The sequence below is a fragment of the Prionailurus bengalensis genome, chromosome D1 (assembly GCF_016509475.1).
Source record: "Prionailurus bengalensis isolate Pbe53 chromosome D1, Fcat_Pben_1.1_paternal_pri, whole genome shotgun sequence".
Classification (NCBI taxonomy): domain Eukaryota; kingdom Metazoa; phylum Chordata; class Mammalia; order Carnivora; family Felidae; genus Prionailurus; species Prionailurus bengalensis.
The window spans coordinates 115,048,989-115,063,588 of record NC_057346.1 but is presented as its reverse complement, the minus strand read 5'-3'; the positions used below and the strand labels follow the sequence as shown (position 1 = coordinate 115,063,588).

Below are 14,600 nucleotides of genomic sequence, written 5' to 3'. Positions count from 1 at the left end.
AGGTCAAGACCGAGTGACCCATCCTCGTGTTGAAGGGGTCCCGGAAAAAAACAAGGGAAAAATCCCTTATTAAACACCAGCGTCACGGGAATCACTTCCGTTGCGTCAGTGCAAACCCGCGGGCTGGTCACGTGTGGAGAAGTGATTTGCGGGCTTACCCTGTGATGAAACAGGCAGATTCCGAGAAGCGTAGACTCAATCCACTGAGTTATAGTAAGTTTAATTATTCACATTCCACGTAATTACGAGATATTTTTCTTCTGCTCACATCTGAGGAAAGCTCTCTGCCTGCCCTTTGGAGACATGTGACCCGCTTCTGGGGGTGAGCGAATGCCTGATGGACTTCTAATTCTGAAAAAACAAATAACAGTGATGACAATAATAATAAAAACAAATTGAAAACATAAATACACGGTCTGGTTACCAGGCGCCGAGCCCCGGCACCTGGAGGTGGGGCTGGGGCGCGGGGCGTCCTCCTCTGGACGCGCCGGGGCCTCTCCAGGGCCTCTCCAGCCATCGTCATCCATCGAGTAAGTGCACAGACAGCCATCCCGAGACACATGGACTATGAGGCCACAATTCATCGGGGTATAAGGGTCCTTATCTCTTGATACGGCCGCTATCAATCAGCCGGGGAGACCCCCTTGGTGAGCTCTGTGCTCGAGCACTCCTGGCACGGTTTCTTTCTACACTGGCTCTTTGCAGCTCGAGCTCCCGCGGGGAAGAAAACACGTATCCCCATCCCCCGCAGGTGCAGCCCTGCTCCGCTGCATTCACCCCCGAAGTGTAATCGAAAGCCTGGCCTGCCTCGTCCTTCCTCCTCCTCCTTGGCGGGAGGAGGGGGTGTGGGACTGCGCTGCCCCGGAGGAACCAGATTAATGCTCCAAAAATATCCGGCCAGTGCCCGGAGAGCCGACTGGGAAACAATGCCCTCCTTCCACCCCTGTCCCCAGCGCCAGCCGGCTGCCTGTGCCGTTCCCAGCACCTCCCTCGGAAGTCACGGAGCGGGGAAAGAACAAAAAACCCCGCTTTTAAGAATATGACCCTCGTCTTCTTTTCCAGCCTGTTTTTAAATTTTTAATTGCAGCTAAAAATATACACAAGATTTACCATCTTAAGCGTTTTTAAGGGTGCTGTTTGCTAGTGTTAAGTACATTCACGTTGTCCCGTAGCCAATCTCCAGCACCCTGGGGGCTCCTAACTCCCCATTTCTTATTCAAATGCCAGTTGAAATACACAGGTGCCTTTGCCCTCCCATGATGCCTAAGGGGCCTGGGAGCAAGGCCATGTCTAGGCCCTCTATCTTGACCTGGCAGGTAGGAGGCTCTACACCCACCCACTGATGTGCACACTACCCCCCTCCCCGAGCTGGCAGGACCTCAGAGCCTCCTGGGGTCCCAGGCCAGCCCACCCCACCTCTGAGTGACTGGAAGTCTTTCTGTGACCTGAGGCCGGATCCCCGCCTCTTGGTCTCTTGGTCTTGGGCTCACCCATCTTTCCCCAGGCCAGCCCTCACTGGTCAGAGGCAGGCACAGACTCCTGAACTTTCCTTGCTTCGCCGTCTCCCTCTTCAGCTCTTTCTCTTGTGCCTGAAGAGGGGGAAGGAGCCACAGCCTCAGTGTCTGTGGCAGGAGGCTGGAAAGGGGTCTGCGGAGGAGCCATCATCCTTGGGCCGCAGGGCTTGGTCTCTCCCCCAGCAGGCAGCAGTAGCAGGGACATTGTTACTGGGACCCTTGGGCCAGTCAGCTCCGAGAGCCGGGAGTCCATTCCACAGAGCCACTGGGCACCGGCATGTCCCGGCACGGCACAGCTGGGAGGCGCCGGGGGCCCAAGGGATGACCTGTGTCCCAGCACCTGCTCCAAGCCCTACACTCCCTCCCCCACCTTGAGCTGAGTGGATGGAGTCGTGACCCCCAAGGAGTGGTGACCGTTGCAGCCAGGAAGAAAGTAGAACTCGCTCTCAGGTTTTCCTCCAAGGCGAGTTGGGGGTGGGGGTGACACGAGTGGCAGCGCTTGGTGGCTCTCAAAGGTTTTATTTCAACAACTAGTGAGGATGCCAGACACCGTCCCTCCCCCCGCCCCGCCACGACCCCTTGTGCCCTGGATGGGCTTGGTCAAGGATCTCTTGTGGCAAGTGACCCACCTAAGCTAAGCGAAAGTGGAAAATGACCTCAAGGACACAGGACAAGAGGTCTCCTGGGCCAGAGGTCAGGCCTGGGGTACTGTCTTTATCCCTATCTGCTCATACGTCTCCCAGCCCAGCCCTCTCCTCCTCCCTGTTCTTTTTTTTCAAATTTTATTTAAATGTATTTCTGTTACCTTTTTTAAAGTTTGTTTTTGAGAGAGAGAGAGAGAGAGAGAGCGAATGCATGCATGCTAGAGGGGGACGGTCCAAGAGAGAGGGAGACAGAGGGTCCAAAGCAGGCTCTGGACCCATGCAGAGCCCGATGCAGGGCTTGAACCCATGAACTGTGAGATCACGACCTGAGCTGAAGTTAGACCATCAACTGACTGAGCCCTCCCAGGCACCCCTATTTTTATTTTTTTATTTTTTTTAATGTAGGCTCCACACCCAACATGGTGCTTGAACTCACATTCCTGAGATCAAGAGTTGCACTCTTCACCAACCGAGCCAGCCAGACGCCCCTCCCTCTCTGTTATAATCTGACTTTGCCATCATCTCAGGGCCCTGGGGGCTGCCCCACCCTCACACTCCCAGGCTTCTGTGTCCTCAGGTCAAGTGGGCAGCACTGCCTGATCATTAGTGTGGGTACTAGACCAGTACTATAGGTGTCCTTACAAGAAGAGATGTGGACACAGTCATGCATGAGAGAGGGCACCCTGGTGACACAGGACCCATGGAAGGTGTGAGCAGAGGAGGAATGAGATCTCACTCACACTCTCAGAGGGTCCCTTGTGTGCTGTATTTACCCCATAAGGGGCAAGGGTAAAGCCAAAGACCCCCCAAGGACTCTGAAACATGAATATACATGTTCACCAGCACATCAGATAACTTGGGGAGATGGGCGAAGTCCTAGAGAGACACAAACCATCAAAGCTGACTCTAGAAGAAGCAGAAAGCCTGGATAGACCTATAACAAGTAAAGAGATTGAATCCGTAATTTAAAAACTTCCCATGAGGACAAACCCTTGGCCTGATGGCTTCTCTGGTAAATTGTACCCAATGCTAATGAAGAATTCACACCAGTCCTTCATGGACTGCTCCAAGAAGAGGAAGGAGCACTTCCCCACTCGTTCTGTGTGGCTAGAAAAACCCTGATACCAAACGAGACAAAGACATTACAAGTGAACTACACACCAGTATACCCTATGAATATAGACACAAAAATCCCCAACAAAATATTAGCAGACTGAATCTAGCAGCATATAAAAGAAGAATTATAGACCATGACCAAGTGGTGTGTAACCCACCAATGCAAGACTGGTTTGGTGTTTGAAAATCAGTTAATATAATACAGCATATCAATAGCTTAAAAAAAAAGCACCACATTGTCATCTCAATAGATGTGGAACGAGCATTTGACAAAATCCAACCCCCTATCATGATCGGAAAAAGACAAAACAAAACATTTGACAGACTGGGGATAGAAGTGAACTTCTTCCACCTAATAAAGGGCATTTACAAAAAACACTGCAGCTAACATCACGCTTCATAGTGAAAGACTGGATATGCTCCTTATGACATCAGGAACAAGAAAAGGACGTGTGGCCTTGCTGATTTTACCCAACGTTGTATTGGAGATTCTGGACAGGATAATAAGGCAAGAAAAAGAAATAAAGACATCCAGATGGCGGTGGGGGGAGAAGTGAAACTACATTTGCAGGTAGCATGAGCTTGAATACAGAAAGCCTGAAGACTCTACTAAAAACTATCAGAATGAGTGAGGTTGGCAAACGTGCAGGATGCAGTGCAAACATTTGTGTTTCTTTTTTTTTTTTTAACGTTTATTTATTTTTGGGACAGAGAGAGACAGAGCATGAATGGGGGAGGGGCAGAGAGAGAGGGAGACACAGAATCGGAAACAGGCTCCAGGCTCTGAGCCATCAGCCCAGAGCCCGACGCGGGGCTCGAACTCCCGGACCGCGAGATCGTGACCTGGCTGAAGTCGGACGCTTAACCGACTGCGCCACCCAGGCGCCCCAACATTTGTGTTTCTATACACTAGCAAGAGTGACCTGAAAATGAAATTAAGAAAGTAATTATAGGGGCACCTGGGTGGCTCAGTCGGTTAAGCGTCCGACTTCAGCTCAGGTCATGATCTCATGGTCTATGAGTTAGAGCCCCACGTGTGGCTCTGTGCTGTCAGGTCAGAGCCTGGAGCCTTCTTCGGATACTGTCTCCCTCTCTCTCTGCCCCTCCCCCACTCACGTTCTGTCTCTCAAAATATGAATAAACGTTAAAAAGAATTAAAAAAAAAGAAAGTATAATAGGAAGGAATAAATTTAACAGGTCTGTTCAATCTGTATTCTGGAAGCTACGAAGCATTGCAGACCTAAGTAATGAAGAGACAGACCATGTTCATGAACAGGAGGCTTGATAGTGCTGTACAGAGATACTCCTCTTTTGTTTCTCTGTCCTGACTACTCTCGACAAAGGGGAGATTATAAACCAGGCAGAGGCCTCTCATGTCCAGGACTGCACCATTCCATTCCAGAGTGGCATGTGTGGGTCAGACGTGGCCCTCATCCAAGATAAGCCACTGGGGGCAGGAAGCGGAAGGGAGGACAGCAGAGAGGCTGGGTGGCCAGCAGGAGGACCCAGAGCCATCTTCCTCGGAGACACTAAGAACGAGAGGGGCAGAGGAAGGTGGGAGGCCAGCTCTTCTGTTTAGGTCTGTGGACTGTTTCTACTTAGTGCTTGTTAATATCAGCCAATTAATCTAGTCAATATTTGTAGATGGTGTGAGGTAAGGGTTGAGGCTCCTTATCTGCATATGGATGTTTATTTAAGCACCTTTTTTGAAAAGATTATCATTTCTTCATTGGACTACCTTTGCTACTTTGTTGAAAGCCCACTGGCACGAACATCATTATTGATTTCTGGACTCTAGTGTCGTATTTTGATTTATAGGTCTATCTTTAAGCCAACAACATTCTGTCTTGACTGATGCAGCTTTACAGTGAGACTTGAAATCAGGTAGAGTGAATCTCCCAACTTTATTGTTCTTCAACACTGTTTGGGATTTCCTTGGTCTTTTATATTGCTTTTTGCATTTTAGGGTCAGCTTATTAATTTCTAAAAATAAATAAACAAATAAATAAATAAATAAGTTCACTATGGTTTTGCTTGAAATTGCATTGAAAATATAGTTCAATTTGGGGAGAATTGATATCTTTTTAAATATTTATTTATTTTTGAAAGAGAGAGAGACAGCATGAGTGGGGGAAGAACAAAGAGAGAGGGAGACACAGAACCAGAAGCGGGCTGCAGGCTCTGAGCTGTCAGCACAGAGCCCGATGTGGGGCTTGAACTCACAAACCGTGAGATCATGACCTGAGTCGAAGTCGGACGCTTAACCAACTGAGCCACCTAGGCACCCCAAGAATTGATATTTAAAAAATTTTTAAAAAATGTTTATTAATTTTTGAGAGAGAGAGAGAGAGAGCACGAGTGGGGGAAGGGCAGAGAGAGAGAGAGAGACACAGAATCGGAAGCAGGCTCCAGGCTCTGAGCTGTCAGCATAGAACCTGACCGTGGAGCTCGAGCTCACAAACCGTGAGATCATGACCTGAGCTGAAGTGGGACGCTCAACCGACCGAGCCACGCAGGTGCCCCAAGAACTGATATCTTTTTAAAAAAAAAAATTTTAATGTCTATTCATTTTTGAGAGACAGAGCGCGAGTGGGGGAGGGGCTGAGAGAGAGGGAGACACAGAATCCGAAGCAGGCTCCAGGCTCCAAGCTGTCAGCACAGAGCCTGACGTGGGGCTTGAATCCACAGAACGAGAGATGGTGACCTGAGTAAAGTTGGATCCTTAACCGACTGAGCCATCCAGGGGCCCTGAGATTTGATATCTTAACAAGTCTTAGAATGAGCCATGCCAATGAGCATGGCATGACTCTATTTATTCAGGTCTTTTTTAGTCTCTCAGTGGTATTTTATAGTTTCCTGCATGCCTATTTCACACACATTTTGTTAAATTTACCTCTAAGTATCCCAAGGTTTTGATTCTGTTTGTGGGTGGTATTGTTTTTATAACTTCAATGTCTAATTGTCCATTGTTAGGATACAGAAATAGAATTTTTATATATAGGTCTTGTATCTTGTGATTTCACCAAACTCACTTGTTAGTTCTGGTAGCATTTTGTAGCTTAGGGCTTTCTACAGACAATAATGTCATCTGCAAATTGAGATAGCTTTAATTTTTCCTTTCCGATCATGTAAGAGCAGAAACACAGGTGTTTGTTTTTTGGTTTGTTTTCTTTATCCTACTCCGTTGGCCAAGCCCCTCCAGTTCAAGATGTAGTGCAGGGACCCGCTCCTGCCTCATCCCAACTGTCTTCCACCATCCAGGGAGAAGCCACTGGGGGGCTTTTGCAGATTCCCTTTCTTTATCAGATTGAAAGAATCTCTTCTGGTCCTAGTTTTCCAAGATTTTTGTTTTTGAAATCATAGATCGGTATTCAATTTTGTCAAATGCTTTTTTTTTTTTTTTAATATACACCTATTGAAATGATTGTATGGTTTTTCTATTCAACTGCTAGCATGGTGAGAACATCAGTCAATTCTGAAATGTTAAAGTCACTTTACATTCCTGGAATCTGCCCCGCTTGGTCATAGGCTTTCTTCTTTATCAACGTTGTTGAAATTGGCTTGCTAATATTGTTAAGGAGTTTTGTGTCTGGGCTCTTGAGGGATATTGGGCTTGGATCTTCTTTCCTTGCCTTATTCTTGTCTGGACCTGGTAGGGTTACGGTGGTCTCCTGGAAGCGGCTGGAAGGGCCCTGGAAGTGCTTATGCAGTATCCGTGTTATTTCTCACTTGAGTGTCTGGCGTACTGCTCCAGCCAGGCCTCCCACCGGCACTGAGGCCAGCACTGGACTGGGCTAACAGAAGCCTGACCGTGGGCGGTCGTGCTCTTGACCCCCACGACGACGGGGAGATGAGGTGTTCTGCCATGGAAGTGTTGAGTGTGAGAACTTGTACAACAGACGCAAGGAGAGGTTCAGGAGGGACCTGGCCCCACGGCCTGGAGCTGGGGTGAGGCTGGCAACTCAGGAACAGGCTGAGGCAGTCACCTGGAGGACATGGAGGGGCAAGGAAAGGGGTCCCCCACGGAGCCCTGAGAGATGTCGATGTGAGGGGGCCCCACAGAGAAGACTGAGAAATGGCCACAGAGGGGAGACCCCAGGAGACAAGGGATGGGGTGGCAACGCAAAGTGGGAGTCTGGAAAGCCAGGAGCGCCCAGATGAGAGCTTTCAACAGGGCCGGGTGCTACTGGGGTTACACGGAAGATGGGTCCTGACAAGTCCTGCAGGCTGGGGGTCCAGGTGACTGTGGTGGCAGCACTCCGGGCGCAGGGGGTTGTGCAGGCAGCCGCTGGCCCTTGTTCGGGCACCTGTGCCTAGGGGGGCCTCACCCATCACGCTCCCTTGATTGCTCCGCCTCCAGCTGGCCACTGGGTAACTTCAGTGCAAGGTCCCAGATGCTCCTTACATCCAGCCAGCCCCCAATCCCAGGCCTGGAGCGGAGCCTCTGGCCGTGTGTTCATCGCGGGGACCCCTACACGGGCAGGGCCCAGTCTAGGGCCGCCTCCCACCCCGGGAGGGGGGCTAGAAGGATCTGGGAGTTTGCAGTTCACACAGCCCTCCCCCACAAGGGTGGGCAGGAGCAGCGGACGGTCCTGATGGGAGTGAGGGCAGCTGGCGGTGAACAGCGGGGAGCGCGCAGCACAAACCCCTGCAGGTGTGCGGCGCCTGGGCACCGGCGGCTATGAGGCCGCGGGACCCGGCACACGCGGGGTTCTGGGCTCCCCGCCCCCACCGTCTGCAGCGCTGGCGTCTTCCTGCGGAGCAACAGGGGCCCCGCACGTGTGGCGACCTCTGCAGCCGCCTCTCCCGAGCCGTCGGGGCCTGCGCGCCCGGCCCCAGCCGCCGACCCGACGGAAGCCCGTCCGCTCAAAGGCCCGAGAGCCGCCTCCGGAGGGAGGCCGCTGCTGTGTGACCTTGGGTGAGTTCCTTGACCCCGCTGTGCTGGTCATCGTGGACACCCGGGAAAACCGAGCGGAGCACGGCGTCCCGGAGACCTCGCAAGGTCTCCGCCCGGCCGGCCACTCGCCTCCGCGGCGCCGCCCCGCCCGGGGCAGGGGAGGGGGCGAGAAAGTCCTTCCGACCGCGGTGGTCGCGGCCAGCAGGGACGGCGCGGGTGGGCCGGGAGTGGCCGCAGGCCGTGCGCTGCCCCCTGCCCGGGCGGCCCCGCCGCAGCAGCGTCCCGGGATGAGCCTCCACCGCCGCTAGCGCGGCTGCGGGCGCGCGGGGGCCGGGGAGGGGTCCGGGCCGGGCGAGGGCTGGAGACGCCCAGGCAGCCGGCGCGGCCCCGCCCCCGGGACCCGGACCCCGCCCCGGCCCCGGCTCCGCCCCGCCCCGCCTCGCCTCGCCCCGCCCCGCCCCGCCTCGCCTCGCCTCGCCTCGCCTCACAGAGTAGGGCTCCAAGGAGAGCTCTCAGTAGCCGGGCGGGCAGAAAGGCGGAGCTACAGGCTATGGCGTCAATGATTGGCTAATGCTAATGATTGGCGGGCATAGCAGCCACTCGCCGCCACCGCTGCAGCCCTATGCGCTCGTTCGGGCTCGGCTCGGCTCGGCCGCTAAGCTCGGCTCGGCTCGGCTCGACCCGGCCGTTCGGCTCAGCTCGGCTCGGCTCGGCTCGGCTCGGCCTCTCGGCTCGGCTCGGCTCGGCTCGGCCCGGCGGCTCGGCTCGGCTGGGCTGCGCGGCCGCGGACTGACGGACGGGCGTGCGCGGGGGGCGCAGGGCGCGGGGCGCGGGCCTCGGCGGCGGCGGCGGCGGCGGCGGCGGCGGCGGAAGCCTGGTGCCCCCGCCCGCCTGGTCCTCTCTGAGAGCAGAGGCAGCGCCGCGGGCGCGGGGGGCGGCGGCGCGGGGAGGCGCGGGGGGCGCGGAGCGAGCGCGGCCCGCCCGGGCGCCGCCGACCCGGCCCAGCGCACGGACGCGCGGACGGACGGACGGTCGGACGGACGCGGACGGACGCGGCCCCTCCCTGCCGCCGCCGCCCGCCCGGGGCTCCCACCTCGCCGGCGCCGGGCCCGGGAGCGATGACATCGACGGGGAAGGACGGCGGCGGGGCGCAGCACGCGCAGTATGTGGGGCCCTACCGGCTGGAGAAGACGCTGGGCAAGGGGCAGACAGGTGCGTGCTGGGCCGGGCCCGGGGACCCGCGGGACAAGGGGTGCGGGGAGACCAGGGGTGCGGGGGGGGCGGGAACACCGAGGGGGCCCGGGGGCACGGGGGTGGGGAGTCTGGGGACCCGGACACGGTGGGGGGGGGTAGAGGACGGGGGACACCGATGGAGAACGGGGGCCTGAGGGACCAGGGCGCCGAGGGGACAGGGGGTTTCGGGGAGACCAGGCGTCCGGGAGGAGCGGGAGTACCGAGGGGCCCAGGAACACGGTTGGAGGGGTACCAGGGACCAGGGACACCGAAGGGGACTGGGGACATGGATGCGGGCCGGGCGCTGGGGAGGACCAGGGGCGCTGGGGCGCCGGGGCGCACAGGCCGGCCGCCGAGAAGGCCGTGCTGACTGTGCGCCCATCGGGCGGACGGGCGGGGGGGGCGGGGGGTGGCGGCGGAAGGAGGTCGTCCCGAGCGGGGAGCCGTAGGCCCGGCCCGTGGCTCTGGCCGGCGGCCGCGAACAATGGGCGCCCGGGCACCGGGTCCCGCCGCGGAGCCCGTAGGCCGCGCCGCTGCGGTCGGCCGGGCGCGGCCCAAGGACACGCGGCGCGGACGGGGGCGCACGGGCCGGGCCGGGCCGGGCCGGGCCGGGCCAGCGCCCCTCGGCTCCGGCTGCAGGTGCGCGGCCCCGGCCGCATTGTGCGCCGGAGCGACCGGGCCCATTGTGCCGCGGGAGGAGGGGGCCGAGCGGGCGCCCATCTGCCGTCTGCCGCGGCCGCGCTAATAGGCGTGCTGCCCGAGCAGCTGCGCCCCGAGCCGCGCGCCCCCGGCCGCGACCCCCAACTCCCGGCGGCAGGCAGGGAGGCGGCCCTACGGCGTCCTGCGGGCCCACCGGGCCACCTTGGCCAGGCTGGGACCTTCCTCCACGGTGGGACTGGGAGAGTACCGAGGCGGCCGTGAGGGCTGGACAGCGCCTTTCTCGCTCCTCCTAGCCTCTGTTCCGAATGCCTGCGACACTGCGCTCTCCCATGGGAGGGAGAGGGAGGCTGGTGCTGGACCCTCTGCCAGATCCCAGGCCATGGATCCCCAAACCCCAGTCTGTGGGAGGAGGGGGCTTCTTGGCCGGTCCTGGCTGGCTTTCTGGTGATCAGGCTAGGTCCTAGCCCAGCGGCCATGGTCTCATCCAGCTGGCCAGGCGTTCACAGAGTCGCTTTGTGGGAGGCTGGGCTCAGCCATTTTCTTTCTTCTCCCAGGATGGGCCTCTCCTGGCAGCCCAGAGGTCCGATTGGCACTGACTGCTTCTCCCTGTCTCTGGGAAGTTTCTGGGACCTAGGGCCGGTAGGGGAGAGGAGGAAGGGAAGACGAGGGTGCAGCGGTGCTGATCCCACTCGGCTGGTGCTCGGCGGGGGTGGGGGGGGGGGCAGGAGGGAGCTGCTCCCGCCAGGGAGGCTGCATGCAGGCCCTTCCCAAGCCCCTCTGGGCGGCACGGAGGAGGAGCCAAGAGGTGGTGTTAGGGAGGAAAGTGGGCCAGGCCCTGGGCTCTCCCAGGAGGGCAGTGGTTGTGATGTAACTAAGGCAGAGCGTGTATGAAGGGACCCGGGGGGGGGGGGGAGGGAAGCTGCCCCCCCCCCCCACTGTGGGTAGACAGCCGCTGTGCCAACCGCTGTGGCCCCGAGGGATCCCCGGCAGTAGGGCAGCGCTGTTGGGAGTGGGGGTGGTGTGGCCCGGGTTCAAGGTGGGAGACAGCCGGTGTCCCTCTGAGTTCAAAATACGCATGTTTCCTGCAAGGAACCACTGGAGTTGGTGAAATCCTCAGTGGGGGAGGGGCCTGGGGCAGCACAACGTGGGAGCCTTGAAATAATCTAATTATCGCACCGGTAAAATGTGATTATAAGGAAACATCATCGTGTGAGTGGTGACAGCGGTGAATTCTACGTGTGCCGCGCTCGCCGGTCGCCACGGGTGGGGGCCGGTCTCCGTACTCCTCATCGAGTTACAGTGTCGTACAGTTCATTACGGGACGTTTCCTCCGTAATTAACAGTAACGAATACAAAAGGATAAGCCGCGCGCGTGTGTCAACACCGCGTTGCCATGTGATGTTTAGGAAACAGCTGCAAGTGGGACACAAAGCGGCGGGCCTTCTCCTCGGGTCCCTCTCCCCTCTGAGGGGAGTGGGCTTTCCCTGTGGCTGAGGCCCCCTCCCCAGGGATCTGTTGATCCCGCGTTCCTTGTGGCTTCGTCCAGGGCCCTGGGAGTGCCTGCTTCCCGGGAGGGCTGTCTCCCTGTCCCTTTTGCGGAAGGGTTGTCTGGACTTTGGTGGACGTGGGGCCCCGGGGGTGTGGGTGCACTGGGCCTGGCCACTCGGTTTGCTGGCTGGTCTTGGGCATCAAGTGCCAAGGGAGTTGCAGTTTCCCAGGCCTGTCCTTTTGCCCGGGAGATAAACGTCTGACCTTATCCGGGGTAGGCTTGCTGCCAGGAGACCTCAGTGGAAGACTGTGTGACCGAAGCTTCCGAGCGCTGCCTCCGTCCCCGGACTGCCTGTGCCCGGGTCCTCCCCGGTCCTCACGTGCGCTCTGCCTGGGGCCCTGGAAAGGGAGGGAGTCACCCAGGCGGCGGCGAGCTTCGTGCTGCCCACCCGTTGCGGGTACCCCGGCCGGCAGCCCCGAGCCAGGGGACCTGCTGCTCCGCCTCCAGATGCGGGAGTCGGGTGGACACTGCCGGCTGCCAAGCGCAGGTGTGGGCAGACTGCCCCTCTGCCTGGCTGGACGCCCCTCTGGTGGCTGGTGGGATCCCGCTTGTCCCTTCTGTAGCATCTTTTCGGTGGTTCTGCCTCGCTTGTGTGCTCTTGGCTCAGCAAGCGGGTTCTGTCACTTGTGTGGGCGTTAGGCCTCTGCCTCCGGGCAGCGCGGGTGTGACTGAGAGGTCATCTCCCTTCTGCCAGGGCATCTCCCCTACATGGCTGTCCTCGGTGTCCTGGGGTCGCCTGTGGAGGCTGCACTGGGGAGGCGTCATGTTCTCCGGTGGACGGGTGGGTCTTCGGCACCTACCCACCCTCCGGTGGGGGGCAGCTGTCCCTGTGCGGGCCGGAGTCCGCTGCCGAGGCTCTGTCTGACTCAGCCCTGATCCAGGAAAGGCTTCTTCAGCTGGGGAGCGGGGGGCACCTCCAGAGGGTCCAGGTGGGGCCCGAGCAGGTCCGGGGGGGGGTGTGTATTGTGTAAGCCATGTGGCCCCCTTGGCCTTCACCCTTCCAGCCCCACCAGGAAATGGAGCAGGGCAGGGCTGCCCAAACTAGAGCACAGCAGGTGTCGATGGGGTTCAGCTCCCATAAGCCAGGAGGACCCTGTGGGAGGAGGAGGAAGGTGGTGGGCTCTCAGAGCTGGGCCCACAGTAGGATGTGGAACCTGCCCTCAGGGACCCTTTGGTAGGTGGGAGCTGAGGACAAGGTGGCAGGGGCGGGGCTTTCAGATGATGGCCAGGGCAGCTCACGAGAGAAGACGCGGGTGAGGCGGCTGCCCGCAGCTCACCTGGCTGGGCTTGAAGGCTGGAGCGTGCGCCAGGGGGAAGGATCTAGACTGCCACGCTGAGGGCACTGGGGTGTCCCCTTCAGGGTCTCCGGGACCTTTAGGAGAATTCGTGTGGGGTGCTGGTCAGGCAGGCTGAGGAGAAGTCCTGGGGTGGGGGAAGCCAGTGAAGATGAGACTGAGGGAGGGAGGGAGAGACACAGGTGAGCTGGGAAAAGAGACAGGTGAAGGAGAGAATCTGATAGACCTGGGGGTGACCATGGCCCAGGGCAGAGCAGATGGGGGAGCAGAGCCAGAGGCAGGAGTCAGGGAAGGTGCCTTCGACCTGAAGGGCACCGTTGATTTTGGAAAGCTGTGTAGGAGAAGGCAGCTTGAGAGCCAGAGAGGCTGCAGGTCATGGGCCCTGCACACGGGGCTGGGGGGTGGGGCATTGGCTGGAGTGGGCCCTGGGGTGCTTTAGGGGGCTGAGGCCGGGAGAAGGGGCGTGGCCACGGCCACAAAGGTGGACAGGGCAGGGAGTGCGGTCAGCCTCCGCTGGCCATGTGTGGACCACCTGTTGTGTCTGAAGGTCTCCCCCTGCCCCCGTGAGCCTCCGCCCTCTGTGCAGCAGGCACGGTGCAGTCCGTCTGTCCGTAAGTGAGGAAGCCGGCTCAGAACTCAGTGCTTTGGCCAAGGGGAGCAGTTCCAGTCTGCTCAAGGCACAGGCTCGGTTTAAAAGTTCAGAGTAGCAGGACCCTGTTCTCAGATGGTCATGGACAGAGCTTGTGGGGAGCCCCCCCCCCCACGCCTGTCTCCCCTGGCCCCTCGGGAGCTGTCGGAGAGGCCTGTGCAGTGTCGGTCGGTGTCCCGCCCATGACTGAGTGGGACAGATAGCACTCCAGCCCACCTTCCACAGTGCAGGCTCTCTGCCAGGAAGCCCCCCGCCTGGACCGAAGGGCTGTCCCTGGGTGGGCTGTCCCTGTCGAGGGAGGGCAGCTCGGCATGGAGGTTTCTGGGGTGGACGAGTCCTGGGGTGGGCAGAGGCCATGTGCCCAGGGTGCAGAGATGTCTCTAGGACCGTCTGGGAATGGGGTGCCCCCAGCTGCAGGTGCAGAGGCTGGCTCTCACTTCCTTTAAGATGCTTGGACAGCATTGCCCACAGCCCCAAGGAGGGGCTCTGTTTCTAACGGATCCTCACAGAAGGCTGTAGGGGTGACAGCTGCCCAGGACTGGGTTTGGGCAACAGAAGCCGTGGGGTGAGGGGCTCCGGGTCCTGCCCCATTCCCAGCCTACCTGAAGGTGGCCAGGGCCATCCGGATCCTCTCTGGTTGCTGACAGGCTTGACCACGCTTGGTGAAGCATGCGTGTTGGACGGGGCCTCCAGGGCTGGCTGGCTGTGCCCCCCCCCCCCGCCCCCACCACCCCGCGTCCCCTCCCCGACTCACCTCCTCAAGGACTGTGTGGGGCCAGCAAGTGGGTTGCTGCAGGAAGCCAGCACTGGCCTGGGCCCTGCCCGGGGGCACGTTTCTCTGGCTGTTTCCTGTCCTGGTTTACCCAGGTGTTGTGGGATGACCTCAGGGCCTGAATGTGCACCGTCCGTATCCTCTGCCTGAGCATAAGCCTTGCTCCATGCTTGGCACCTTCAGTGTCTCTGGAGCAGACGGGTCCTTCCGGCGTCAGAGGCTGGACGCTGTGGGTGGCGCCTTGGCCATGCTGCCTGTCTGCGGACACCAC

General features: G+C 58.8%; 1 protein-coding gene across 15 annotated transcripts in view; it reads left to right on the top strand.

Moving 5' to 3' along the window:
* The first annotated feature begins 9,197 nt into the window (after positions 1–9,197).
* Positions 9,198–14,600, top strand: part of BRSK2 (BR serine/threonine kinase 2) — a 59,750-nt gene continuing 54,347 nt past the window's right edge. For 8 of the 15 annotated variants that reach the window (XR_006297544.1, XR_006297545.1, XR_006297546.1 and 5 more), the window contains exon 1: positions 9,200–9,383. Coding sequence is in view for 11 of the 15 variants with exons in the window: in XM_043582064.1 (XP_043437999.1) it covers positions 9,290–9,383 (94 nt within the window). In the remaining 4 variants the exon portion in view is untranslated. Of the gene's footprint in view, positions 9,384–14,600 lie in introns of all 15 variants that reach the window. The other 7 variants (XR_006297547.1, XM_043582066.1, XM_043582065.1 and 4 more) reach the window with 2 other exon arrangements.